This window comes from Bubalus kerabau, chromosome 7 (assembly GCF_029407905.1).
Source record: "Bubalus kerabau isolate K-KA32 ecotype Philippines breed swamp buffalo chromosome 7, PCC_UOA_SB_1v2, whole genome shotgun sequence".
NCBI classification, from domain to species: Eukaryota; Metazoa; Chordata; class Mammalia; order Artiodactyla; family Bovidae; genus Bubalus; species Bubalus kerabau.
Window position 1 is genome coordinate 21,987,632 of NC_073630.1, and position 27,018 is coordinate 22,014,649.

The window sequence follows — 27,018 nt, forward strand, 5'->3', positions numbered from 1 at the left end:
TAATGATAACTATTAACATTTGGTATTAACAGGTGATTTCAATTTCTATTCTCTTCCCACACACACTTCTTAAAACTTCAACCTTTGAAATCGTCCCACATTTTTCTATCCAGGCAGTTCAACTTCATTTCTACACTTCACACCCAGAACCTCCACAGAGTGGGAAGCTCAGCTATCAGATTTTAGGAACTAGTCTTCTTTTGAAATAAAAACACATTCCAGTCTCAGGAAGTGGGTCATATCCTAGAAACAATAATGAGCTGAGACTGGGCACATCTGCCAGGGATGCCAAAGTGAAGTTCGATACTTTCCTAAACTACAGTTTTTGGATAATCCACATATTAATTAAAACCTGCCTCTTGTAACACACATATTACAAACAGTGGTACCACACTCAGCAAATAAGTGGGTTCTACTGCAAAGCCAACAAAAATCTCATCTGTGCCTCTTCTAATCAATCAAATCATCCAAGCTCTTTGAGATAATTAAATGGCATTGCAATGGGAATAGCAATGTAGTGGCTGACAGTTTTTGTTTTAAATGCTTTTATTTTAGTTTTAGTTCCAAGAAAAATGCTATAAATCCTGAACTGTACTTACATTTATAATTTAAATGAACACATTAATGCGCTGTATCATAAAAGCAGGATGAGAAGCCTTCTGATAGTATATTGCCAACACACTGAAGAAACTCTCTCCTTTATTACACACACACACACACACACACAGACATACACACACACACAGAGACATACACACACACACAGAGACATACACACACACACACAGAGACATACACACACACACAGAGACACACACACACACAGAGACACACACACACACAGAGACATACACACACACAGAGACATACACACACACACACAGAGACATACACACACACAGAGACATACACATGCAGAGACATACACACACACACAGAGACATACACACACACACAGAGACATACACACACACACAGAGACATACACACACACAGAGACATACACACACACACACAGAGACATACACACACACAGAGACATACACACACAGAGACATACACACACACACAGACATACACACACACACAGAGACACACACACACACAGAGACATACACACACACACACAGACATACACACACACACACACACAGACATACACACACACACACACAGACATACACACACACAGAGACATACACACACACACACAGACATACACACACACACACAGAGACATACACACACACAGAGACATACACACACACACACAGAGACATACACACAGGCCTTGAACAAGGGGGCACACAGATACCCCAAAAACCTCATACTAGAGAAGTCTGCTTAAGATAGAATCAAACTTAAAAGTTTTTGCACAACAAAGGAAATCATAAACAACTCACAGAATGGGAGAAACTATTTTCAAATGATGTGATCGACAAGGAATTTTCTCCAAAATACACAAACAGGTCAGCAGCTCAATTATAAAAAAATTTTTTTTAATGAGCAGAATACCTAAATAGACATTTATCCAAAAAAGTCATACAGATGGCCAAAAAGCACATGAAAAGATGCATAATATCGCTAATTATTAAAAATAATTAAACAATATAAAGTCTATTTTATTAAGGTATATTTTACATATAAAATACACCCATTTTAAGTCTACAGCTTGAGGTTTGGAAAATATGTATCCACATATAATCAACACCATAATCAAACTATGGAAACTTCTCTCATCTCAAAAAATTCCCTTTGTTGGCATTTCCCTTATGTTCTGGCTCAAGACAGCCGCTGATCTAATTTCTTTTCTAATGCTTTATATAAATGGAGTCATAAAGTATGCATTCTACTATATCTAGCTTCTTTTTTACAGCATAATGCATAATGTTTTTTCTGTTGCTTTTGTTGTATTAGTAAATTGTTCCATCTTATTTCTAAGTGGTATTCCTTTGTGTGACCATACCATAATTTGTTTGGAAGCTTTTGGCTATTATGAATAAATCTAATATGAACATTTGTTTACAGATCTTTGAATAGCCAGGACACATGTTTTCACTTGTCTTTGGTAAATACATATGAATAGAGATTCTGTGTCATATGAGAAGTATACGTTTAATTTTTAAACTTTCTTTCAGGAAGAGTCTGCTAAATTGTTTTCCAAATTGCTACATTCCCACTAGCAGTGTATGAGAGCTCTCGTTTCTCCATATCTCCATCAACACTTGGCATTTTCGGCCTTAGTAATTTTAGCTATTCCTTGGAGAAGGCAATGGCACCCCACTCAAGTACTCTTGCCTGGAAAATCCCATGGACAGAGGAGCCTGGTAGGCTGCAGTCCATGGGGTCGCTAAGTCGAAGACTGAGCGACTTCACTTTCACTTTTCACTTTCATACATTGGAGAAGGAAACGGCAACCCACTCCAGTGTTCTTGCCTGGAGAATCCCAGGGAAGGTGGAGCCTGATGGGCTGTCGTCTTTGGAGTCGCACAGAGTCGGACACGACTGAAGCGACTTACCTCCTTACCTCATGGATATATAGCGATATCTTACTGCAGTTTTATTTTTTAGTCATAAATCCATGAAATTTATTTTTTAGATAAAAACGATAATGAAAAAATTAATACTGTGTGATGTCACTTGTATAATGAATCTGAAAATGTTGAACTCATAGAACCAGAGAGTAGAATGGTGGTTACAAAAACTATGGGGTAGGGAAAATGGGGAAATGTTGGTTAAAGGGTACAAACTTTAAGGCATAAGATGAATATATCTTGGGATCTAATATACAGCATAGTGACTATAGTTAATAATACTGTATTGTATAACTGAAATTTATTAAGAGATTACATCTTAAGTGTTTTTACCAGAAACCAAAGCGCTATATACTATACACACACACACATGCATACACACACACACACATATATATCATCATATTATGCACTCTAAATATTACGTACAAATTTTGTCAATTATGCCACAACAAGGCTTCCCTGATGGCTCAGTGGGTAAAGAATCTGCCTGCAATGCAGGAGACAAAGGAGACATGGCTTCAATCTCTGGGTCGGGAAGATCCCCTGGAGAAGGTAGTGGAAACCCACTTCAGTATTCTGGCCTAGAAAATCACAGGGACAGAGGAGACTGACATGCTATAGTCCATGAGGTCGAAAAGAGCTGGACACGACCGATCAGCCAACACACAAGGCTGGAAAAGAAACTATAAACGTTGTTATAATCTATTAATTTCCTTAGAGGTTACCCTCCGTACTGCTTTAGTTTCTATCCCTGGAGTTTTAAATTTGCATTTTTCTGATGATTAAATGATACTGAGTATCTTTTCCTGTGCTTATCAGAAAATAGTATTATCTTCTTTTGTGAATTGTCTTTTCAAAATTTTTTTCTGTTTCTCAGTAGATTGACTTCTTCTTCTTCTTCTTCTTTTTTTTTTTTTTTTTGAGTGTCCTTTATGTCCTAGATATAAGCCATTTGTCAGACAAATATAAAATATAAATATTTTCTCCTATTCTTTGGCTTTGCATTTTCAGCTTATTAATGTTCATTTGAAGAGTAGAATTTTTAGTTTAGATAAAGGTTGACTTACCATATTGTCTTTAATTTGGGCCTTAGGGGCCTTGTCTAGGAAGTCTTTACCAACATTAAAGAATGCAAATGTTTTAGGTCTGGATTAAATGTTTAAGGTTATGACACATTTAGAGTAGCAGTATAAGGTAAATGTTGAGCTTTGCTTTTTCTGCACATTGAATTCTAGAATAATTTGTTGAGAAGACTGTCCTTTCCCATTGAATTATTGTGGCATCCTTGTCAAAAACAGTTGACCATATTTTCATGTGTATATACGGGGAAAGCATACATTTAATTCTTTCTGTAATCTCTATTTTGTTTCATTGATTAAATTCAATTCATAGGTCAGTTCTAAACTGTCTTGATTTGAAATAAGTCTTTAAACCCAGTAGTGTGAGTCTTCCAGTTTTATGCTTTTAAAAAATATTTTAACTATTCTAAGTCCATTTTATTTATCCATATAAACATTGGAATCATCAATTTCTACAAAGAAGAAAACTAGATTTGTTCTAAAACTGTAATAAATCTTAGATAAATTTGAATAGAACATCTTAATAATATTGTCTTTTAATCCATGATTTACTATGCTTTAATTTCCCCTAGAAATTTGCCAGTTTTAAGTGTACAGCTGCTGCTGCTGTTGCTAAGTCACTTCAGTCATGTCCGACTCTGTGTGACCCCATAGATATCAGCCCACCAGGCTCTCCTGTCCCTGGGATTCTCCAGGCAAGAACACTGGAGTGGGTTGCCATTTCCTTCTCCAATGCATGAAAGCGAAAAAGTGAAAGTGAAGTTGCTCAGTCATGTCCAACTCTTAGCGACCCCATGGACTACAGCCTACCAGGCTCCTCCATCTGTGGGATTTTCCAGGTAAGAGTAGTGGAGTGGGGTTCCATTGCCTTCTCCTTTAAGTGTACAGGGAGTGAACTTATTTTGTAAACTTTATCCTTCAGAGTCTTATATTTCTGGCAATGGTGTAAATGGTATATGTTAGTTTTCATTTTTTTGGCTACTAAGTAATTCAGTTGCTTCTGTATGTTGATCTTATATTCTGCAACTGTTCACAAATTAACTTCCTAATTTTGGTAGCATTTTTGGATATCTGCTGGGATTAATGCATGACTTTGTCATCTTTGTTTATAAAGGAATGATAAAGTGGCCCCTGTTTTAACTATATCTAGGAGCACAATGCTTTCACTCCTTTTATAGATAAGTAAGTTGAGATTAGAAAAACCGAGTGGTAAAGTGATGAAGAGAAAGGATTTGGGATTTAGGGTGGAATCCAAATTTTTACCGTTTACTAGTTGTACAACCTAGGGTAAGTTATTCTTCTGTCTTGGTGTCTACGTATCTAACACAAATATGATGATGCTGATAAAAAATAATAATACAAGTAATACTTAAATATTAGAAATTGTGTCTTACTACTGTTGTTCTATTACCCAAGATAATGAACGTGAAGGTTTTAGCACAGTGCCTGGACACAGTGACAGGCTTTAGCACAGTGCCTCAGACACCAACCAATGATACTTGGGTAGACTTCTGAATTCAGGTTTAGGAATGTAATATTGATGGACAAGATAGGTTTTTTCCCATTATTTATCAAAACTGTTTTTCCTTTAAAAAGTATCCAGAACAGGAAAAATGTGTATTCAAGCCCATAGGATAAATCCCCATGAAGAAAGGACAAAGTAAACTTATTCAAGGATACATGAGAAGTCTTGTTTGTGGGGAAATTTTGACTGGAAGATTTGTAGGTAATGTGTGATATATTCTCAGTTCAGGGTCTCTACTAGTTAATTAATCCCAATGATGGATATCTTTAATTCTAGGCAATAATGAACAAATTCATAGTTCTTAGACTGTCACTCAAAGCACAAGTTTTAAAAGACTTATCCACTTTTCTTTTTAGAACCCCATAAAATCTCGAATGATCACAAGAAGGGCTTTGTAGAGAAAAACTAGGAAAAGCTAGCATGCGGTTTATCATTGTCCAAAGATGATCCTCAAGATCTATCAGATTGCAAGGGGGTATTTCAGCTCAGTCAGGGGGAATTTAGAAGTCTTTCTCTGCTGGCTGATCACAACCAGGGTGTCAGCCAACAACATCCGCTTATTCTCAGATGACAGCAGTTAATTAGCTCTTGTTTCTGTTTTGACTACTGACAGACTTAAATTATATTCATATTGTCGTGCAGAACAAATGCATAGAAAGGTTTGCCTTTGATCTAAATCATATAATTAAAACACATATGGCTAAAGATAATTTTGTCTTGAAAACCAAATATCCTATTTCAACAGAAGTTCAAGCTGACTTATAAAAATGCAGACATTACCTCTGAGATTGACATTACAAAACGTCCTGAATATCTCTGCAAATTCCTCAATCCTCTTATCACTTTGACTTTTTAAAGATTTAACGCTATAGTTGTAAGTATAAATCATGTTCTTTATGTATAATTCTTGAACTAGAATAAATTTCATCCTTTCATTATGATTAAAAAGCTTTCCCTTTTCCTGATCCTTATAAACTCTCTCCCAACAATCTTTATTAAAGGTCAAGAAAATGATTTTTATAAAAGCCAGAATAACATATCACTTGTAGTAATTTAAATTGCAGGAGAATTTGTACCTTTTTGCTAAGGAGCTCTGTAAAGCATTCTAGGGGTGTTGGAATATTTTCCTTTTAAAGACAAATGCTCCATGCTTGGCATGCTCTAGCCACTGTTGCACCCATTGGAAGACTTCTAGAGTAGAGTTGAGCGTGGGCAAAGCACCTCTCAAGGGAAAGTGTATGCATTGGAGATCTTTGCCTTTTTCTGTACTCTATTTGGCTTCCCAGGTGGCACTAGTGGTAAAGAACCCACCTGCCAGTACAGGAGACATAAGAAACACGGGTTTGATCCCTGGGTCGAGAAGATCCCTTGGAGGAGGGCATGGCAACCCACTCTGGTATTCTTGCCTGGAGAATTCCATGGACAGAGGAGCCTGGCAGGCTACAGTCCATAGAGTTGCACAGAGTCAGACACAACTGACGTGACTTAGCACACACGCATACCCTCTTGCTTTCTTTTACTTTTTTTACTTCATTTTTCTTCTCAAAGAAACATAAAGAGACACCAGTCAGAAATACAAATATGCTTTCTGATTTCCTTGATTAGAAGCTGCCCAGATATTGAGAGGTGAAAACCAAAATGATTATTTACATAATCCTTAATGCTGACCATTTTAAAATACACTGCAAAAAACTCAATTGTAAAAGGTAGGTTTAAATAGGCTCTTCTTTCTCCACTAAATTGTCCTCATATCACTAAGATAATTTAACGCTGAAGTAAGCTTGTTGTGTACTCAGTTGCTTCAGTCATGTCCAACTCTTTGTGACCCCATGGACTATAGCCCACCAGGCTCCTCTGTCCATGGGATTCTCCAGGCAAGAATATTGAGTGAGTTGCCATGTTCTCCTGCAGGGGATCCTCATCTCCTGCATTAGCAGGTGGATTCTTTACCTGCTGAGGCATTGGGAAATCAGCTTATGTAATCATAAAAGTTACAGAGCTGCCACTGTCAATTTGTGCATTCCACAGCTTTCCAAAGGACTTCAACCAACATGATGTTTCAATCCCTTGTGTCCAAGGAGTGGTCAAGGTTAATCCATCAGCTTTCAACTTTCAACTGAACAATATACCCCAATGGAATGGTAGCTATAATCATATGGTATTTTTAGGAAAGTGATACTCTGAAAAATAATATCATAATTATGTATTTATGAAATGCTGATATAAACTGGAGATTTAACAATGACTGCTAGAACAAATCATTATATTTCTAAAAGAAATAAAATATGCACAGAGAGAGTATCAATCAAATGATGTATGAAAAGTCTCAGTCTTGTTATCTTCTTAATGAATGCAGTACAGAGTGTCATAAATGCCCTTACATCCTTGTCACATACTGTGAATTACAAAGAGAAATACCAAAGAGATGGTAAATTGACTTCCCAAGAACAGGGTGTAGTGTGTGAATCCCTTGTCCTTTTCTCACTTCTTAGATGCCTTTCATTAGTGACCTCTCATATTCTAATAATCAATCCCCAAATACTCATAATTATGGGAAGACAATACTATTGCCATTTTCACAGTCACATTATGATATTTTTAGTGTGTTGAGTACAGTAATTATTTATTAACAGCAACATATGAAAGTACAAATAAAATATCTTTATGTACAAAGTGGCAAGGCAGGATTTTGACCCAATATTTAATAATACAGTTGCAAATTTTCCCTGTGTTAACATAGTGGAAAACAATAAATACAAACATTAGGTAATATAAGAACAATGAAAAAGTAGAAAAGTCTCCGTGGATGAAAACTGTTGGTTCTGAAAACTTTAAATTGAAGGGACAGATTTCATCAGTGAAACCACCTGCTGGTCTGTCAGGTTAACTGCTCACAGATGCCCCTCCTAAAATCCACTCTCCTAGGAATATAGTATTCCTATAAAATGCGGTAATGCACTTCTTCACATCCTAAAGGATAGGGGAGCCGCATGATTCTTTCTGATTCTATTAGATTACTGCATGTCATCTGGACATCACTTCATTGGGACAGGTGACTGGCGAGCAGGATTGGCAGTCAGGATTGATTCCACAGGGCTTTCTCCCCATGGAGCATTGAAGCTGAAGAGTAAGCCTGTTGGGGGGAAACAAACAAGTTCAGATTACAAGAAAGGGAAGAAGTAGAGATGCTGGAGGAAGACCATCGCTTGGTAAGAAATGTTAGTGACCAGCTGAATTTTTCCACCCAGTAGAGTCACTGAAAGGGCTTCCCTGGTGGCTCAGACAATAAAGAATCTGCCTGCAATGTGGGAGACCTGGGTTCGACTCTGGGGTTGGGAAGGCCCCCTTGAGAAGGGAATGACAACCCATTCCAGTATTCTTGCCTGGAGAATTCCATGGACAGAGGAGGCTGGTGGGCTATAGTCCATGGGGTTGCGAAGAGTCAGACACAACTGAGCAACTAACACACACACATATAGAGTCACTGGAATGTCCCATAAGCACTTCAACCTCAACAAGTCTGAAAGGAAACCCACTAGAGCGCCTCCCAAACCTATTCCCTCTTGCTCAGTAATTCCAACCTTTTCTCTTTCCTCCACAATCCATGCAGACAATCAAGCTACAAGTGCAGCCATAATCTATACCCCTAATAGTCCTCACCCACAATGCCTACATTCACACAATCACCACCTCTGGAGAATTTGATTTTCCAGACACTTCTCTATTCCATACTGCTGCTTCATTTCCATTCCAGCTACAGACTTGGGATAGTCAGAACTGCAATAGCCCTCTGACTTCTCTGCTTCTAGTCTTATCACTCTTGAATTGATCTTCCACATTAAATACTCAGTGATATGTTTCAAGCACAAATCTCACCATATTCGTCTTCTGATTAAAACACTTTGCTGTACCCTGTCACTAACGGGACATCATTCAAGGACTGTTGCTTGGGGTAACAATGTTATGAAATTTATTGGCAACTTTCATGCTTTGCTGCTGTGTATTTATCAGGGAGAAGAATGAAGGGGCACTCTCCACCTCTCCTTCACAGGAAGACTTTAGTTTATTACTTTGGGTTTTCTCATTTGCAGTACAGAAACAACTGTCTGTGTTGGTCTGAAAAGGAACAGAAGCCTGAAGTTTCTGTGCTTTAATTGGGAAAGGGGCGCACGCCCCCCACATGGAAGGCTTAGGTGCCCTTTCATGCTGCTGGTGGCAATGCCGGTGGTTTGCTGGAATCTGGCAGGAGAATGACACGGTGGGGTTGGGGGTGGGCAGGGGGACCAGGGTGGAGACTTGCATTTTACTCCCTCGTGGCGTGGTTGATGGAGGCAGGGCCTTTGGTAGGAACCAGTGCACTGCTGCCTTGCCTGGGAGGAAGATGGACACTAGTTGCCATGGTTTGGGGGATGCTTTGAAGAGCCAAGAGTGGACAGAGGGTCCATGTCAAGCCTTAGTCTGCGGAAATGACTGTAAAGCAGGGCATTTCTAATGTCCTTCCAGAGTACTTGTGGCTGACAGATGGTCCAGCCCAGGCAAGAGCATGGTGTAATTCTAGAAGAAGTACAGTGATTACTGGGATGACTGAGAAACAGTCCCCACTCTCAGATTTTGGACTAATTTCCTGGGTGTGTTCTACATTCAAGGTCAGAGAGTCTCCCGAAATGAATAAATGGCTTCTTGATGGCATTAATAAAAAGGAAATAATCTGATTTTATTCTGCTTAGGAAAAGAAAGCATTTCATTCTCTCCATGTGGAGTCCTGTACACTGTAGCTTTAGCCAACCCCTCTTTGATCTGGTACCCTCAACTGCTTCACCCTCACTCATCAGCCCTGCTGGCACTGAGCTCTATCTTCTAGAACTGTGCTTCCCACATTATCTATGGACCAGGTTGGCTTTTTTAAATATCTCTAATCAGTTGCAAACTGGTATTTTTTAAAATAAAATCACATGAGTAAAATGTTGAAGCAATATCAGATCGCTATAACAATTTTAAATGCTTACACTCAGAGGCTGTACTTAATCTCATTGTGGAACAGAATCAACGGTTCACTGACCCTGCAGCACATACATAAAGAACAGCTCTAGGGTAAACAGTTTTCTATAAAATTTTCCATACCCCATGCAGTTTCACAATTCTTTGCATTTACACATGCTGTTCCCTGTGTCTAGAAAAACCTAGGTCACTTTTTTTCTTATCCTGTAAATCTCAACTTAAATACTAAATTCTCTGAGAAATTTATCATTAAACTTCAAGGTACTATGGTTATCTTTACATAAAGTGAAAGTTACTTAGCCATGTCTCTTTGTGACCCCATGGACTGTAGCCCACCAGGCTCCTCTGTCCGTGGGATTCTCCAGGCAAGAATACTGGAGTGGGTTGCCATTCCCTTCTCTGGGGTATCTTCCTGAGCCAGGGATTGAACCCTGGTCTCCCACACTGAGGGCAGATTCTTTACTATCTTATTTACCATATTCTGCTAAAATGATCTTATTTGTATATCTTGCCACGAGTCTAAGCTTCTTCAGGACAGCAACCATGTCATGTTCCTCTTAATATCTGGTCTAGTACTTAGCAGAGTAAGATTTCTGTCGCTTTTTTCTTCAACTGAACCATAATCCTCTGTAAGTGAGCTTCCAAGTGAAGCTAAGTGTTTGCACCATAGATCACCTAGGTAAATATTTTGATTTGTGTGAGTAGGATAATGGTCAGGATTAATGTGGCACTGATAATTTTTTCTCCTTAAAGATCAGAAATCAACAATAGGAACAAACTGGGGTTTTCATCAGAGTGTATTCCACATTGACAGTCTTTCTCAAGAAACAGATTTTGCTTGCTTCATTAATGATTTTATTCATTAGTTGATGTTCCAGTTTGAATGTCTATACAATACCAGCATAAACTTTCTTTCCAACATTATAATCCCTCTAAAACTCAGTGTACCAGCTTCAATGATAATACAAAACTTTATGGTCATGGAATCTTTCACAACCCTAAATATTGTATATTTGTGATTCTTTAAAAAGTTAATGATTGCTTTAATAATAAAGTATCATGTTAGATTCTTTAACCATATTGACACTACTTTATAAACAGAGGAGCACAATGGTTTTAGGAGAAAAGACCTTTCTGTCCTGGTTTTATAGATGTTGAACACAGTGTAAAGCATTATGAAGAAATTCGTTCAGGGCTATAGACTAGGATTGGAAAATAAATCTCTTTTTACTTGTGATGTTTTCTTTCTAGCCCTCATCATTCATTTTAAATGTAAGAAAAATAATTGAAAAACATATTAAGCTCTTCTGGAAGTTCATGAAGATGCTTTTAGATTATCAAGGGTATCATTTAGAAAATTACAAAAGTACAGTGAATTATATCTGGGAGAAAAGTAGAAACGGGTAATATTCCATTTTGTTGAGGATCTGTGGGAAGAGACTTTCATACAAGTTACTGGTCTTGCTTATTCCTGGTTCTTTATTGATCTGAGATTCCCCTCATATCTTAAATGGGTAGGTGACTCACAGCAGAATGGACAGGGGAACTACTGGCGAGGGAGTGACCAGGTGGCAGCCAGTCCCCTGCCTTCTACAGCATAGGATTGGTCTCAGAACAATTAAAAGGACTTCTGTTCAATTCTAAAATTGTTTTCCCTCTCATTTAAGATTTATCTTGGACACTGTTGCTGTTTAGTCACTCAGTAGTGTCCGACTCTTTTATGACCTCAGGGACTGTAGCCCTGCCAGGCTCCTCTGTCTATAGGATTTCCCAGACAAGAATGCTGGAGTGATTTGCCATTTCCTTCTCCAGGGGATCTTTCCAACCCAGAGATTGAACCTGTGTCTCTTGCATTGGCAGGCAGCCCTATATCTTGGACATGTTTCAGTTTGTTTCAGTTCAGTTCATTTCAGTCACTCAGTCATGTCCGACTCTTTGCAACCCCATGGACTGCAGCGTGCCAGGCTTCCCTGTCCATCACTAACTCCAGGAGTCTACTCAAACTCATGTTCATCGAGTCGGTGATGCCATCCAACCATCTCATTCTCTGTTGTCCCCTTCTCCTCCCTCCTTCAATCTTTCCCAGCATCAGGGTTTTTTCAAATGAGTCAGTTCTTCAAATCAGGAGGCCAAAGGAGTTTCGGCTTCAGCATCAGTCCTTCCAAGGAATATTCAGGACTGATTTCCTTTAGGATGGACTGGTTGGATCTCCTTGCAGTCCAAGGGACTCTCAAGAGTCCTCCAACACCACAGTTGGAAAGACATGTTTATGTGCAATTAAAAAATTACCTTGAGAGTGATTTGTTTTTGTTAGCTGTGTAATGTCATCAATAGGATGAAAAATAATTTATTTGAAATTTCCATACCATTAGACACACTGTTTCTAAACATTTGCTGCTATTCTCTGTATACTAATTTCTAATAATATTTCAATAATTTCCTTATGAGAATTTCCTAAAGTGAAGTTACTAGGTGACAAATGTGAAGATTTTAAGTCTCTTAGCTAATATTACCAAACTGCTCTTCAAAAAGATTAATCCAATTAATCCAATTTATGCTGTCAAATGCAGCATATGAAATTATCTGTTTCACCAGTATGATTTTTAAATACTGGAAAAATAAAGCTCAATTAAATTGAAGGTTATAATTTTATATTACCATTTCTATTTTCTCCTCTATGAATTGCCTGTTCATGGCCTTGGATCATTTAAAAATTTTCCAATTTGTGTAAATGTCTTTGAGTATTTAGAATATTAATTAATTGGTCTCGTATTTATGGCAAGTGTTTTCCAATTTATGGTTTTCTTTATGACATTTTTGAAAATTTTAAGTCATGATGTAGTAGAAATTTCTGTCTTGGAAATTGAATTTTCTTATATTGTTTCATGGTTTGAAAATTCTTAATCAGACACATAATAAAACCTAACTAAATTTTCTTCTACTGTCTTTCTTTTACATTAAGTTCTTTATACATTTCCCCCATATAGATAAGGCCTTCCCTGGTGGCTCAGATAGTAAAGAATCTACCTGCAGTGTCAGAGACCTGGGTTCGATCCCTGGTCAGGAAGATCCCCTGGATAAGGGAATAGCTTACCCACTCCAGTGTTCTTCCCTGGAGAATTCCATGGACAGAGGAGACTGGTGGGCTATAGTTCATGGAGTTGCAGAGTCAGACACGACTGAGCGACTAACAGCAACGTATAGATAACATTATAGCTCAGTTGGTAAAGAATCTGCCTGCAATGCAGGAGGCCCTGGTGCAATTCCTGGGTCAGGAAGATCCACTGGAGAAGGGATAGGCTACCCACTCCAGTATTCTTGGGCTTCCTTTGTGGCTCAGCTGGTAAAGAATCCGTCTGAATGTGGGAGATCTGGGTTCAATCCCTGGGTTGGGAAGATCCCCTGGAGAAGGGAAAGGCTACCCACTCCAATATTCTGGCCTGAAGAATTCCATGGACTGTATAGTCCATGGGGTCACAAAGAGTTGGACACAACTGAGCAACTTTCACTTTCATAAATAATATTAGCTAATGATCCTTCACACTCATTATTAACCAGTTTTTTTTTTTCAGAGTATTTGTTGGCATCAATAAGAAAAAAGATGTTGCTTTCCTGCTCTGCATTTTTGTGTAGAAATTCTGACCTAAGTAGAAGTTCTATATAACAGCAAGTCAATTCCTTTAGCTATGTCACCCTTGTCACTCCTAATTAATCATGAGAAAATCAATCTAAGAAGAAGATAACAAAGCATATTTGCACTGTAAAAGGGCACAAATATGTATAGAAATACATATAGCTAATATATTTCTAAAATTTGAAACTTAACAAAAGTTGTTTTGCACTAATAGCCATTTTGAGGGTGGTATCAGCTAAGTAAATTATATAGGGAAAGTTTAAACTAAAATAATCATTTTCTTATTCTGAAAAATTATGGTTCCTAAATGTAGCAATAAATATGCAATGAAAGGATAATATTTTTTGAAACTCTTACTGACCTTTCTCTTGCTGACATGAAGGTCTCAGATTTTAGAACTGGACTGAAGTGATGAAGTGTATCGATCATGCCATGTAGTTTTAAATCTTTTTCTCTTAATTATTTTCTTATTTCTTGTGTGTGCAGTTTATGTTCTCACTAGACAAACTTCACAGAGAGGGCAATGATCATAGATGAAAGGTATTCTGGAATTCCATTAAATATAATACTCTGCACTAAATAAATGATCATTATATGAAGCAGCAGGCTTTAAATACGTCTAGAAATTTATACTGAGATGAACATTTTTAATATGAGTTAATGTTTCCATATAAGTGTTTGCTGTTACCTACAGATCCAAAGACTTCTCAGCTTCTTTTTTCAACTTCTAGTTCAAATGCGTGTGCTAAGTTGGTTCAGTTGTGTCTGACTATTTGTGACCCTATGGACTGTAGCCCAGTCTTCCCTGGTGGCTCAGTGGTAAAGAATCTGCCTGCAATGCAAGAGCCGAAGGAGACATGTGTTCCATCCCTGGGTTGGGAAGAGCCTCTGAAGAAGGGCGGGGCAACCCACTTCAGTGTTCTTGCTTGGAGAACCCCATGGACAAGGGAGCCTAGTGGGCTACAGTCCATGGGGTCTCAAAAACTCAGACACGACTGAAGCATGTCCGTGACACGCAGCCTGCCAGGCTCCTCTGTCCACAGGATTCTGCAGGCAAGAATACTGGAGTGGATTGTTATTCCCTCCTCCAGGGGATCTTCCCAACCCAGGGATCAAACCCACGCCTCCTGTGTCTCCTGCACTGCAGGCGGATTCTTTACCCCTGAGCACAAATGTATCCTATTTATCTTGAATTTCTGAGCCGATATTTGATTTCTAGTTGATACTTTAGAAAGCAATTACTGGTTACTACATTTAAAGTTCAATGATTCAAGAGAAATAAAATGAAAAAGGGTAAGACAAATAGACAATAGAATTGACCAATGTCAAGCATGTTTCTTCCCATTACTTTCATCTTTACTCTTCAGAACATTGTTATGTAATTTCACAATTACTCAGAAAGGCAACAGAAATTATTTACCTCTGCAAATCCAAAGACAAGAGATTAGAGGCTAGGAATATTTTTAAAGTACAAAAATGGAAAGGAACAGGAATTGGGTGATAATTCATTTTGTTGAGCTCGTTTGGATCAGCACTCGTCCTTATTTTCTGTACAGAGACTGTATTGAGGCTGCCTCCGATATAGAGACTTTTCTTTCTTTTTCTTTCCAACTGAACACTTCATCTTCTTCCAAAGTGGACAATTAGTTACCAAGATTTGAGCATGTTAATAATCTGGAAGGCATGGTTTTTCAATAGGCACAGGATTGCAAAGGAACCATAGCTGGTATGGAAGGAAGCTTTCCATGCTCTAGTGAGGGCTTGAACACATTCTCCGTGAATTTCTAACTTCTCAGCTTCTCGAATCTTGCATCTGAAAGAGCTTCCTCTCTCATCCTAACCTACCTTTTGCTGACTAGAGAAGGATGAAGTTCTAACCGTGATATATATGTCTGGATGATACTCCTTTGTGTATGTCTCCTGCTCCTAGCCAAAGAAGCATCATTTACTCAATAAACACTGGCTGAGTATCCATACAGCATTGTACTTGTGCTAGGAAGTAGACATAGGTAGTGGACGTAACAGTGATATACTCCCCTCCCCTGCACACTACCCAGAGTGACTACCATTGCGGTCAGGCCAATTCAGGGCATATACCTATAAGTCCTTTTGTTTTTTTCACCATTAGTTACCAAAAAGTAAATTTTTCTGCAGATTCTAAAAATTATAAGACACTGTGAGGGCATGTACTTAATGTTCCTTGTGAAAACTAAAGTCAGAAGAAAATTTTCTTATGCAACTGTAGAAAGCAAAAGACCATCCTATGCTAAGCTGGAAAGGTCAACTCCAGCAGGCCTGAAATTGGCCCGAGTTGTTTTACTGCAGTAAGACATACACTTGCATTGCATGGACTCCTGGTCAAAGCATGGCTCACACAGAATGACAGTTGCTCATATCCAGAGGTTTGAGAGCTTTCAATTATTCATTGATTAACAATGAGTGTAATGAGATTGAAGACTTTGCACTGGTCTCATTGAGACATCTGGAAGGCTCTCTCACTCCTCTAGTTATGCAGCAAGAATGTGCCTTCCTGAGTACCCAGGTATAAGGACTCCCAGCTGAGAGCATGTTCTGGATCACTTGTTTGAGGTGCTTTGTGTGCACATCCATCGTTCCTAGTCCCACAGAGAAAGCACAGCTGGGTGTGGTTCTTACAGAGGAAGCACAATTGCATCTCCCATCTGGCATCTCTGGACCCCTTGTCCTGAGCCAACCTTTGACAATGATGTGCATCTTTACCTTTCGGCAGCTGAGGTGTCAATTTATTTTTTTCACAATAAATCACAAATTTGTAAGCACAGTCATCTGGGGTCCTGCAATCCTTCCCCAGCAATAGAACCCTGTCTAACTGCCACTGGAAGTGTGCATATGCTGACCCGCACAGAGGCAAACAGCAGCTATGTGGGAGCACTACCAAAAGGCGGAAAGAATGGACTGCATTGTCCCTGAGGGAGGCAGGACAACTGGAAGAGATCTTCCACAGCCCCCAAGACATTTATTTCTCTGGCAAGTGTTCTTCGTGTTTGTTTTTAGACAAATAGAAAATGATGGTTTCACTGACACAAGCCATTAACTTTTCAGGTTATAAAAGTATAAAAATAATCTGAGCTGCAGCAGGCTAACAAAACAGATATTAATGAGTATCTCAGTGAATGAAATTAGGAAACTTACATATTTATTGCCCAGGTGTGGAGAGGATTCATCAAGCTGTCAGTTCTTGGTTTTTCCTTGTGCAGAGTGCTCCCCTAAAAACAGAAGATATGTTTTGCTCAGAGAGTGAATAAGGATGAAAATAAAAGTTTCTCAGCTTGTTTTTTTTTTTTTTTTCCCAAGGAAAGTCCAATTTCCCCTCAAGAATGTCATCAGAGCCACAATTTACCTCTTGGTATTTATTGCCTGGAAATCCTTCACCAAGATTTATAAGCTTTTTTGGCCATTGTTTATTTTTACCCTAGAGGAGTGATGCTGACTCGCTCCCTGTGGGTAGATGATGTGAGCTGAGAGGTGATAGCAAGAGGCACCTGAGAGAATGAGTTATTGAATTTTGCTTGGTCCATGAGCTGGCTTTGCCTAAGCAAAACTATGTCATATATTTAAAGTGCTATTTTATCGGAAAAACATTCAAGGTTCCTCTGTTTAAATAATTCAGTGAGAGTTTTGTGAAAATGAATTTATAGGCTTACATGAATATTTTGATGACATACAAAGCAATGCAGGGAACATTACTCAAAATAACAGTGTTTTTCCATCATCCGATATAAAGATAAATATTAACTTAGGATGATGCGAAGCTGAAAGACCATGAGCATTTTCATGTGCTCTTGGATCTGTGGTCAAAGCCTTTCACATTACCTGTGTCTTTCATGTAGATTCAAGTATCAACATCAGTCATGCTTTACAAAACCAATATCGGTCAAGGTCTCCAGCTTTGAGAATAAATGTCATTGCTTTGCTCTGGCTTTTATCTGCCAGTTAGGACCATCTTCTGGGGACTTGACTGATTCATCTCTTACCTGCACTGTCATGGGGATAATAGTACCAGAGATCTAAGAAGAACAAACCTGGGATTACCCTTCAATAGCTCCTTAAATTTTGTGTTTCAAGAAATGTCTGGCTCTGAGCAATAGCCCTCATAGCTCCCGGCCCAGCACAATGCTTCGCTCACTATTGCATATTTTACAAAAGGCACAGCACCTCCTGGAATCCATGGCTATAAAGTACAGGAATAAGAAGTAAACAAAAGAAACATTTATTGAACCCCTATCATCCACCAGAAGTCACATAAACAATTCATATGAAAATTGCTACAATTGTTAATATCTCCCTTAATAACTCCCACAGTCTGTCTAGCTGGGAATAGAAAGTGTGAAGAGATTAAATAATTATATGATTCTAATAATACTTATAATGATGACATATATGGTAAAAGCAAACAAAATACAACTATACCTAGAAAAGCACAACTGGAAGGAAATGCCAGTATTGATGCCAGGTTGTCTCTTATAAGTAATTTTTAATTTTTTCTATTCTCTATTTTCTCCATTCTACATTATGCATATTGAGGTCAAATATTAAAATGGCAATTGAAGCCATTAAGAAATATTCCAAGGCAGCAGTGCATGCTGACCTGCCAAATCAACAGTTAGTGAAAAGACCATGTACATCTGGGACAGGCAAGGAAGCCTTAGTGCAAAGGCAGTTGTTGTTCAGTCCCGAAGTCGTGTCTGACTCTTTGCAACCCCATGAACTACAGCATGCCAGGCTTCCCAGTCCTTCACTATCTCCCAGAGTTAGTTCAAACTCAGGTCCATTGAGTAAGTGATGCCAACCAACCATCTCATCTTCTGTTGCTCTCTTCTCCTCCTGCCCTCAATCTTTCCTAGTATCAGGGTTTTTCCATGAGTTGGCTCTTCACACCAGGTGGTCAAAGTATTGGAGCCTCAGCTTCAGCATCAGTCCTTCCAATGAATATTCAGGGTTGATTTCCTTTAGGCTTGACTGGTTTGATCTTGCTCTCCAAGAGACCCTCAAGAGGGTCCAAGAGGGTGCTAGTCTTCTCTGGCACCACAATTTGAAAGAATCAATTCTTTGGTGCTCAGCCTTCTTTATAGTCCAACTCTCACATTCAAACAGGACTACTGGAAAAACCATGGCTTTGACTATACAGACCTTTGTCGGCAAAGTGCTGTCTCTGCTTTTTAATACACGGTCTAGGTTTGTCATAGCTTTTCTTCCAAGAAGCAAGTGTCTTTTAATTTAGTGGCTGCAGTCACCGTCCACATTGATTTTGGAGCCCAAGAAAATGAAATCTGACACTGTTTTCACTCTTTCCTCATCTATTCCCCATGAAGTGATAGAACTGGATGCATTATCTTCCTTTTTTGAATGTTGAGTTTTAAGCCAGCTTTTTCACTCTCCTCTTTCACCTTCATCAGAGACTGAGTCAAAATTGAAGGGCTAAAAAGATAGATTTTGAATCTCTGTATGGCTTTATACATCTATGAATCTTTTGCTCATCTTTACAATTCTGTTCATTTCTACTTATAAATGAACTTTTATTTGTAAAAATAAACAGAAAAGTGTATATTTAATGAATAATTACCATAACATACTAACTAGTGCTGGTATACTAACAATATATAAATAATGTGTAATTACCACATTATTACCATGGGTAGGAGGGGCAGGTGGGAAAGACAAAGAAGACCAAGGTGCTGTCTTTCCTTAGTTCAGTGAGGCGGACAGTGGATAGGAGGTGAGTGACATCTGAAGAGTTTGTGTTATTAATATTAAATGGTTCAAAAATTGAGCAAGAGAAATCTGGCATATCATGGAAAGCATGCTGAAGCATTGGAACTTAATATAAGATAATACAAATTTATCAGTGTTTTCTAAGAAAAGTAAAATTATAATGAATTCAGATCTGCTTTTTCTCCCTTCAAAAGGTTCAAAATCAAGTAATACTTTGAAATTAAATTCAGTGTTACTGTGTTTTCTTTCTTTTGTGGAATCATGTATTCCTTAATTTAGGCAATTTTGTTCATATTTTTATAACCTTACATGTTAAAAATGAGATAACCTATGTTAACTTTCTGACATATGGTGTAAGTGGGAATCAGTTTAAAATGCCTCATGTCACATGTATATTTTGCAATCAATCATGGTGATGTTTAACTTGCCAAGATTTTTAATTAAATCTGAGAGGCATCTTGTATGTTCTTATACAGGGCTTCATGATCTGCTATGTTTGGTGCTTATTTTTTTTTCTGAAAGCACATTCTCATGTATACTCAGGCTTTTTCTTTTACAATAAAGAAAGCTCCCAATTGAAATAATCAAACTTTAAACATTTATGGACTACATTTTCAACAAAAATATCTGGTTGAGAAAGATCAGACTTAGAGGAATCAGAAAATATGGATGGATAAACATCAAGACAATCAGAGGAGGAAGATTTGGGGCAAGGAACTGCTTTATCTGGAGAAAACATTCAGAACAATAACCATTAAGCATAGAGGCTTATAGAAACCCAGGAAGTTTAGTATCACTGGCATTTTCCCTGAAGGTGGGTTGCTACAGAGCTCTGTTTCCTTGGAAACATGATTTATTGACCTCTAAAATGGCAAAATTTATTTTGAGATATAAGACTGGAGCTTATAAATTGACCTTTGACTAATCCAATTAATTCTTAAGACCACTGAAGCTCAAATTTCATGTTACTAACCTTGCTGTGTTAATTAACAAATGTTTGTTGGTATGTTTCTTAGGCCATATAGCAAATACCATGAAAAGTAATAACCATAAATTCTGAATGGTGGGTAGTCACATATTTGTTCTATCAAATTCTTTTCTATATTTTTTAAATATTTAAAATTTTTTATATATGAGATAGAAATTTAGACTTTATTTTTATAATTATTTCAGACCTTATTCTAGTTATATTTTAGGAAAGATGTAACTATTAGGGAAGGGATATTTAGGTAAAAATAATTATGATACTGTAACTTCCTTTGAGTGTGGTGAGAATAATTTTATAAAGAAAGAATATTCAAATAAATCTCAAAAGATGGGAAGAGAGGGAAAGAGATTTGTTTTCAGATGTTTCAGAAGCCATCAAGTCCTGTTAATGGTGGAGAGACTTTAATCAAGTTTAATAAAAACTGTGGTAGTACAAAAAGCATTTGAAAAGCAGTATGTTTTAGATGATCAGTTCTAGGCTATTGAAATCAACTCTGAGTCACCAATTTCATTTTAGCTCTATTACCAAATATTTTCTATAATCAGCTAGGTTGAGCTTTGAGAAGTTATTTTATTGAAAGAGATGTGCTTCCTAACTTGAGATTGACAGTAATAAGAGTACCAAAGACTAGACATTTTTATTTCCATAGTAATATTTCCTCCTTAGACCTATGACCAGAAAAGCTACTTCTGAAGAAAAGGAAGTTTGGAGAGTTAAGGGCCTTCTGAACCATCCCATCATGGTTTACCCACTTATTATTGCAGTTACTATGAGAGTGGGTGATATCAGCTTATACAGAATTATCCTTGGGCATTAAAGAAGAATCAGCAAATTTGCAACCAAGAAGCACAAGGTTCTCTGGCAATTTCCCCTTCCAAAAGTCTTGATTCTGGTGTCAATTATCATTTCCCTGGTAGACCAGGTGGTCCTGATCCTAGCCCCCTCATCCCCAGAACAGCTATGGGCTTCCCTCTAGGGGCTTCTAGCTCAGAGCTTGGAGAGCCCCAGAAGTTGCTGAGCAATTTGGTTAAATTTCCCAGGAAATAAAGGAGAGTGCATGAAATTACTGTGATGCAGCTTACAAGATATAGGCAGATTCTGAGAACTTTTCTTGATAAACGGTGTGGTCACGCTCCAGATCCCCATGAGCTTACTCATGATTAGTTCACATCCAGGCTTCTGGCCTGTCCCTTCCTGACCAAGCAGAATAGGCTTGGCTACTTAGTCAAAGCTGGTGAACAGCTAGGAGAAACTGGTGAGTGGTTTCCAAGTATTCTGTGAATGAATTTTACTCTTTCACTCATTCAGATGGTTACCTTTAAGAAAGCAATGTGGGAATAAAGAACAGAAAGATACAACACTGAAAGTCTCAAGAAAATGCTCACATGAGGGATTTGACCATGTCTCTGCAGATCTTGGGTGCCCTTGCTTCTCAGTTCTTGTTTGTAATTTGTTCTAATTTGAATCCTCTACCTGAAATTGGGACCCCTATCAGTCTTTGATATCTTGCTCTTGAATTGGGACTATATTTAGTTTTGTTTTACAAAATTGTTTTCTGCAATATGTTTACAATGTTTATCATCTGATATCTTTCACTTTAACATAACATATGTATTCTGGGACTACTTTGTATAGGTAAAATTGGGGTGATTGAATATTTTAAGTATCTTGGATATAACTTGATATTTGTTAGAGCCACCTAGATTGTTTTGTAAAACTAAAATTACTTTTTATTTTTTTGTTTTGGAATATTGGAGTTTTAAATATTTGGTCTACTCAGTACAAAAAAGGAATTTGCCTTTTTTTTTTTTAATTTTTAAAAGCTATCTAGCATCCCACTTTTCATTATTCTTGATACAAATATAACTCATACAAATCATATCTATATGTTGAAAAACTTTTTACATTTCAAACCAAACAAAATAAAAACCTAAGAAACTGGAAAAAGAAATATAAACTATATCAATAGAAAATTGTGTTTTGTCCTCATTGAGAAGCTCAATTAAAATGATGTGAAATGATACAAGATATGATTTACATTTTAACTGATGAATCCAAGTTCCAAGTGGTTATACACAGCCATTACCAAAAACATAACAAAATAACAATAATACTTTTAAAAGAAAACCCTGTGGCATGCTTAATGTTTTTTCTGCCACCACTGCAGGATAGAAAATGCCTCTAGTCATCACTCATTCTTTAGAATACATCTACATGCAACCTATCAAAGTCAGATAGTCTAATATCTTATCCCAAACGGTATTTCTAGGGCTCACTTTTCCTTCATAGGAGAATTTCTTTATTTCTTGGGGTTAATAATTATTTTTAAAGAAGTTATGCTTTTTTTATTGTGGTAACAAACAAATTCAAGTTAGATTTTGAAATAACCATTTTTCATCTAATCAACATATTGGGAGCTTACCAGACTCATGAGAAATTGTCTTAACAGTGAGAAGCTTCACACTCTCTTTATCGGACTGAGGTCTATTTGAAACAGAAAATATTAAGTTAACACCATAGTAATTAGTATTACATATCTGTGAAACAAAGAAAACATAATATAAACAGAGAGACAAAGATACATGTACATATATATTTTTAGGTGTTTCTATTGCAAAACTTGTGTCTCTTCATATACAGACACAAACTTATAGCACTTTCACTTCTGGAATCAAGTCAATAAATCTCTGTCATTCTGTTACAGTGATGATCATCAGATAAACTAAATGTCAAAATGGGTCATATGAAACACTTGTCTCAGAGTCCATTTTACACGTGCCTTCATTTCTGAATTGTGAGGAGGAAGACATAGAAGAGTTTCCAAACTTTTTAGACTGGTCTGAGTTCTGGGGACATTCATTTTCATGGGGTCATGGATATTGCAGTGTAGTGTCTGAACTGTCTATTTCAACAAGAGTTCCCACCTAACCCTTCTCAGTTCAAAATAGTTTCAAACCCCAGTTCCTCTCCTTGGACATTTCAAGAACCTATACTTTAAATTTGGAAGGCCAGGTGGTATAGGGACATTATTCTTAAAGTTCATGACCCAGTGAATATACAAAAACACCCACAAGTAAGGCTATAAAGACAGATCAACACAGAAAACACAGAATTTGGTTTTGACATTAAAATAGTGTGCCTCTTTGCTGCATCTTGAGGGTAGCACTTGACTGGATTGCTAAGGACTGCTTTGTTTGTTTTAATAAAGCCCAAGCAGGGTAACCATTTACTGTTAAAGTAAAGCCACTCAGAGCTCTCTCAAGGTGTAGGCATGATTTTACCTAATTGTGAGAAGCATATTGAAAATTTCTATGGGAAAGCTATTTTAAAAATCTAGATATGTTTGTCTATGATTTTTTTCCTCATGGTTGTATTCACTCCTCTATCTTCCTTTTCAACTTTTTATTTGTAATTTTACTACTTTATCCAAGCTTAAGAGGAATCTTCTCTTTTAGTTGTTGGGATTTTTCTTTTGAATAGAGAAAGCTCCCTGACAAATAGGTGGCCAAATCCCAGATATTGTACCTTCTACCCAAATGCTTTAAAAAACAAAAGTATGAGTAGAGGATCAATGCTTTTCCTTATGTAAAAAATAGAGCTTCTAGAAAAAAAAAAATGATGCAGAGTTACTTACTGTTCATTTCCATTTTCCTGTGTGCCTAGGAGACGAGGAAATTGTTATTAGAATTGCTAACAGCTTGGCTACAAAAACCCTGAGACTCCCGCCACTTTCTATGCAAAGATGCTTCTAAAGCCAATTCTGAACTTTTTAATCTCTCCCCCTATTCCTTGTCCCCCTGATCATTTCCCTGGAGATGATTACCACTCATTCCTCAGTCATAGCTAATACATTCACAGTCTAGTCTCAAACAGGCAAACTCCACTGAACTGGGTTCTGGACTGATTTTAACCTTACAGGTTCATACCACAGTGTGGAATATTATCTATTATCACACATTCCACAGACACCAAAAACTGTCTCCATTTATTTCAATATCTCTGAAAACAAATTAGCCTCAAAGTCTTGAATTACCTTTTCAGAACTGAGAATTGATTTTTTGGCTTTTCTTTGTACGTTGCTCTTTCTGGGGACCCAAGTCTCCATATCTGTTGTGAGCCATGAGGCAGATATTGCTTCTAATTGCATCTGAAGCCCATGGATTCAGCCTCTCAAAAGTACCCTGAAAAATGTCACTGAGGCTACTAACTGCAGCTAATCTTCCACCCGCTTTGCCAGGCTGGTCCACAAGCATTTGGTTAGACTGTGAACACAGGGTGATTCATTTTGCATAGGACCATAGCCTCGTAGGAGCAGGAAGTGCTGGTCAAAACTTGCATTAATCTATGGCCTATTAGTCAAAATAGTTAATGGAATTGCTTAAAGTCCCTGCTTTGTTCCTGATTTTACTGCGATTTGTTCCATGGCTACTGGTTCTTATCTCTTGGATTTCCTTTCACATCTATAATAGCTCTGGTCATCAGGATATGCCTTTGAATATCATTCTCCTGACTTTGACCATTATTGTCTTATAAAGACCTTGATTTCCACTCAAGTTTTGGCTACTTCTATTTCTGTCACTTTGGCTAAGATACTCCAACATACGCTGTTTACCAACTAGATCTAACTTCATCTTTCCTACCATCAGTTAAATGTTTTAACAATATTTAAAAATTCCCACTATAACTGTTATATATGATATCACCTGTAATGCTCATAGCCTTGTTGCAGGATGAACAGATATTTTCTTGTATGCTTGCTTTAATATTTTTCCTTAGAAGACTGTAATATGGGTTCACTAGCAGACAGATGCTCACCAGCAGATTACTTTATGCATATATGCCATTCTCAATAGGGTTAAGGGTCACACTACGTCAGCATTATCCAGGTAAGTTTGCTGCTGCTGCTAAGTCGCTTCAGTCATGTCCGACTCTGTGTGACCCCATAGACGGCAGCCCACCAGGCTTCCCCGTCCCTGGGATTCTCCAGGCAAGAACACTGGAGTGGGTTGCCATTTCCTTCTCCAATGCATGAAAGTGGAAAGTGAAATTGAAGTCGCTCAGTCGTGTCCGACCCTTAGCGACCCCATGGGCTGCAGCCTACCAGGCTCCTCCGTCCATAGGATTTTCCAGGCAAGAGTACTGGAGTGGGGTGCCTTTGCCTTCTCCGCCAGGTAAGTTTAGTTTCATACATGTTGGCTTCCAGAGAGTAGAGTGGGTTTACGAATTTTCTGAACTTAATGAAGTCTCACCCACATACTTGAAGAGCGATTAACTGCAGGTGTTTTATGGTGCTAATTTAAGATAACAATGCTGTAAATTCTGTGTAAAAAACAAAGCTGACAACAATCAAATGGATTTGGCTAATTGTCCAACTGCCCAATTTGGTTATAAACTACTCCCTGTCTTTAGAATAATTCCATAGTGGTAGGAATCTTACACGTTTTTTTTCCTAAATGGTATGGTTCATCATCACCAACTTTTCAAATAATTTATTTACAAATCTCCCTATGCAAAGCAGTGTTTCAGTACACAGTATTTTTACAAATGTCTTTAGTCCACAGATTTTTTTCCTATTCTATATACTCAGCACTCTCTGTTTTCCACTTGATTGGTTGATTTCCTGATTGGTGGTTTAGGAACTTAGAGAAATCAAACTGGTTTATAAAAATGCTACTTCCCCTCTGGAAACTGAGTGAGGAAACAGTTCAGACATTATTAAGAAGTTTATTCACTTAACTCCCAAAGGGAAAGACATTGATTTGTTTTCTTCTTATTTTGCAGCAAGAGCTAAAACGAATGCTGCTGTTTTCATCTCATTACTTCCCTTTGCAGTGTCAGGCGCAGGCGCCAAGCTGTCCACACCCTGCAGGGCCAGGGATTGGCCTCAGGACAGCGTTCATAGTGTCCCGGGGCACACTGCCCACAGGGCGAACGAAAAAGGGCATGGCTCATATATGTTATAAAGATGAGTGACTTTTACTCTTTTAACAGTATATGAGTCTTAGGTAGAGTTCTATTAGGGAACTATTTAGAATTAAAGTGAGGAAAGGAAAGGTTTTATTTCACTACAATTTACAAGATTCAGTCAGGCTCTCTCTGCTCTGTGTTACCCACAATGCAACGTGAGTGATATGTAGTTTGTGACTTGGAGGGGCTGTCTGATGCTATGGACTGAAAGTTTGTGTCCCCCTAACATTCAGACTTCCCTGGTGGCTCAGACGGTAAAGCGCCTGTCTATAATGCAGGAGACCCGGGTTCGATCCCTGGGTCAGGAAGATCCCCTGGGAGAAGGAAATGGCAATCCACTCCAGTACTATTGCCTGGAAAATCCCATGGACAGAGGAGCCTGGTAAGCTACAGTCCATGGGGTAGCAAAGAGTCGGGCACGACTGAAAGACTTAGTCTAGTCTAGTCTAACATTCATATGTTAAATCTTTTTGCCCAATATGATGGTATTAGGATGCTGGGCCTTTGGAAAGCAATTAGGTCATGAGGGAAGAGTCCTC

General features: G+C 38.0%; 1 protein-coding gene and 1 non-coding gene across 4 annotated transcripts in view; one reads left to right on the forward strand and one right to left on the reverse strand.

Annotated features, from left to right (window-relative positions):
• Window positions 1-1,538: 1,538 nt before the first annotated feature.
• EMCN (endomucin) overlaps window positions 1,539-27,018 on the reverse strand; it is a 128,360-nt gene continuing 102,880 nt past the window's right edge. For all 3 annotated transcript variants that reach the window (XM_055587809.1, XM_055587808.1, XM_055587810.1), the window contains 4 exons: window positions 24,147-24,171; window positions 22,935-22,996; window positions 16,945-17,018; window positions 1,539-8,274 (listed from right to left, as the gene is read on the reverse strand). In XM_055587809.1, the coding sequence (XP_055443784.1) occupies window positions 16,984-17,018; window positions 22,935-22,996; window positions 24,147-24,171 (122 nt within the window). In that variant the 3' untranslated portion in view covers window positions 1,539-8,274; window positions 16,945-16,983. The remainder of the gene's footprint in view (window positions 8,275-16,944; window positions 17,019-22,934; window positions 22,997-24,146; window positions 24,172-27,018) is intronic.
• On the forward strand, window positions 26,716-26,788 carry TRNAY-AUA (transfer RNA tyrosine (anticodon AUA)). Its single transcript has one exon. It is a non-coding gene; the product is annotated as a tRNA-Tyr (tRNA).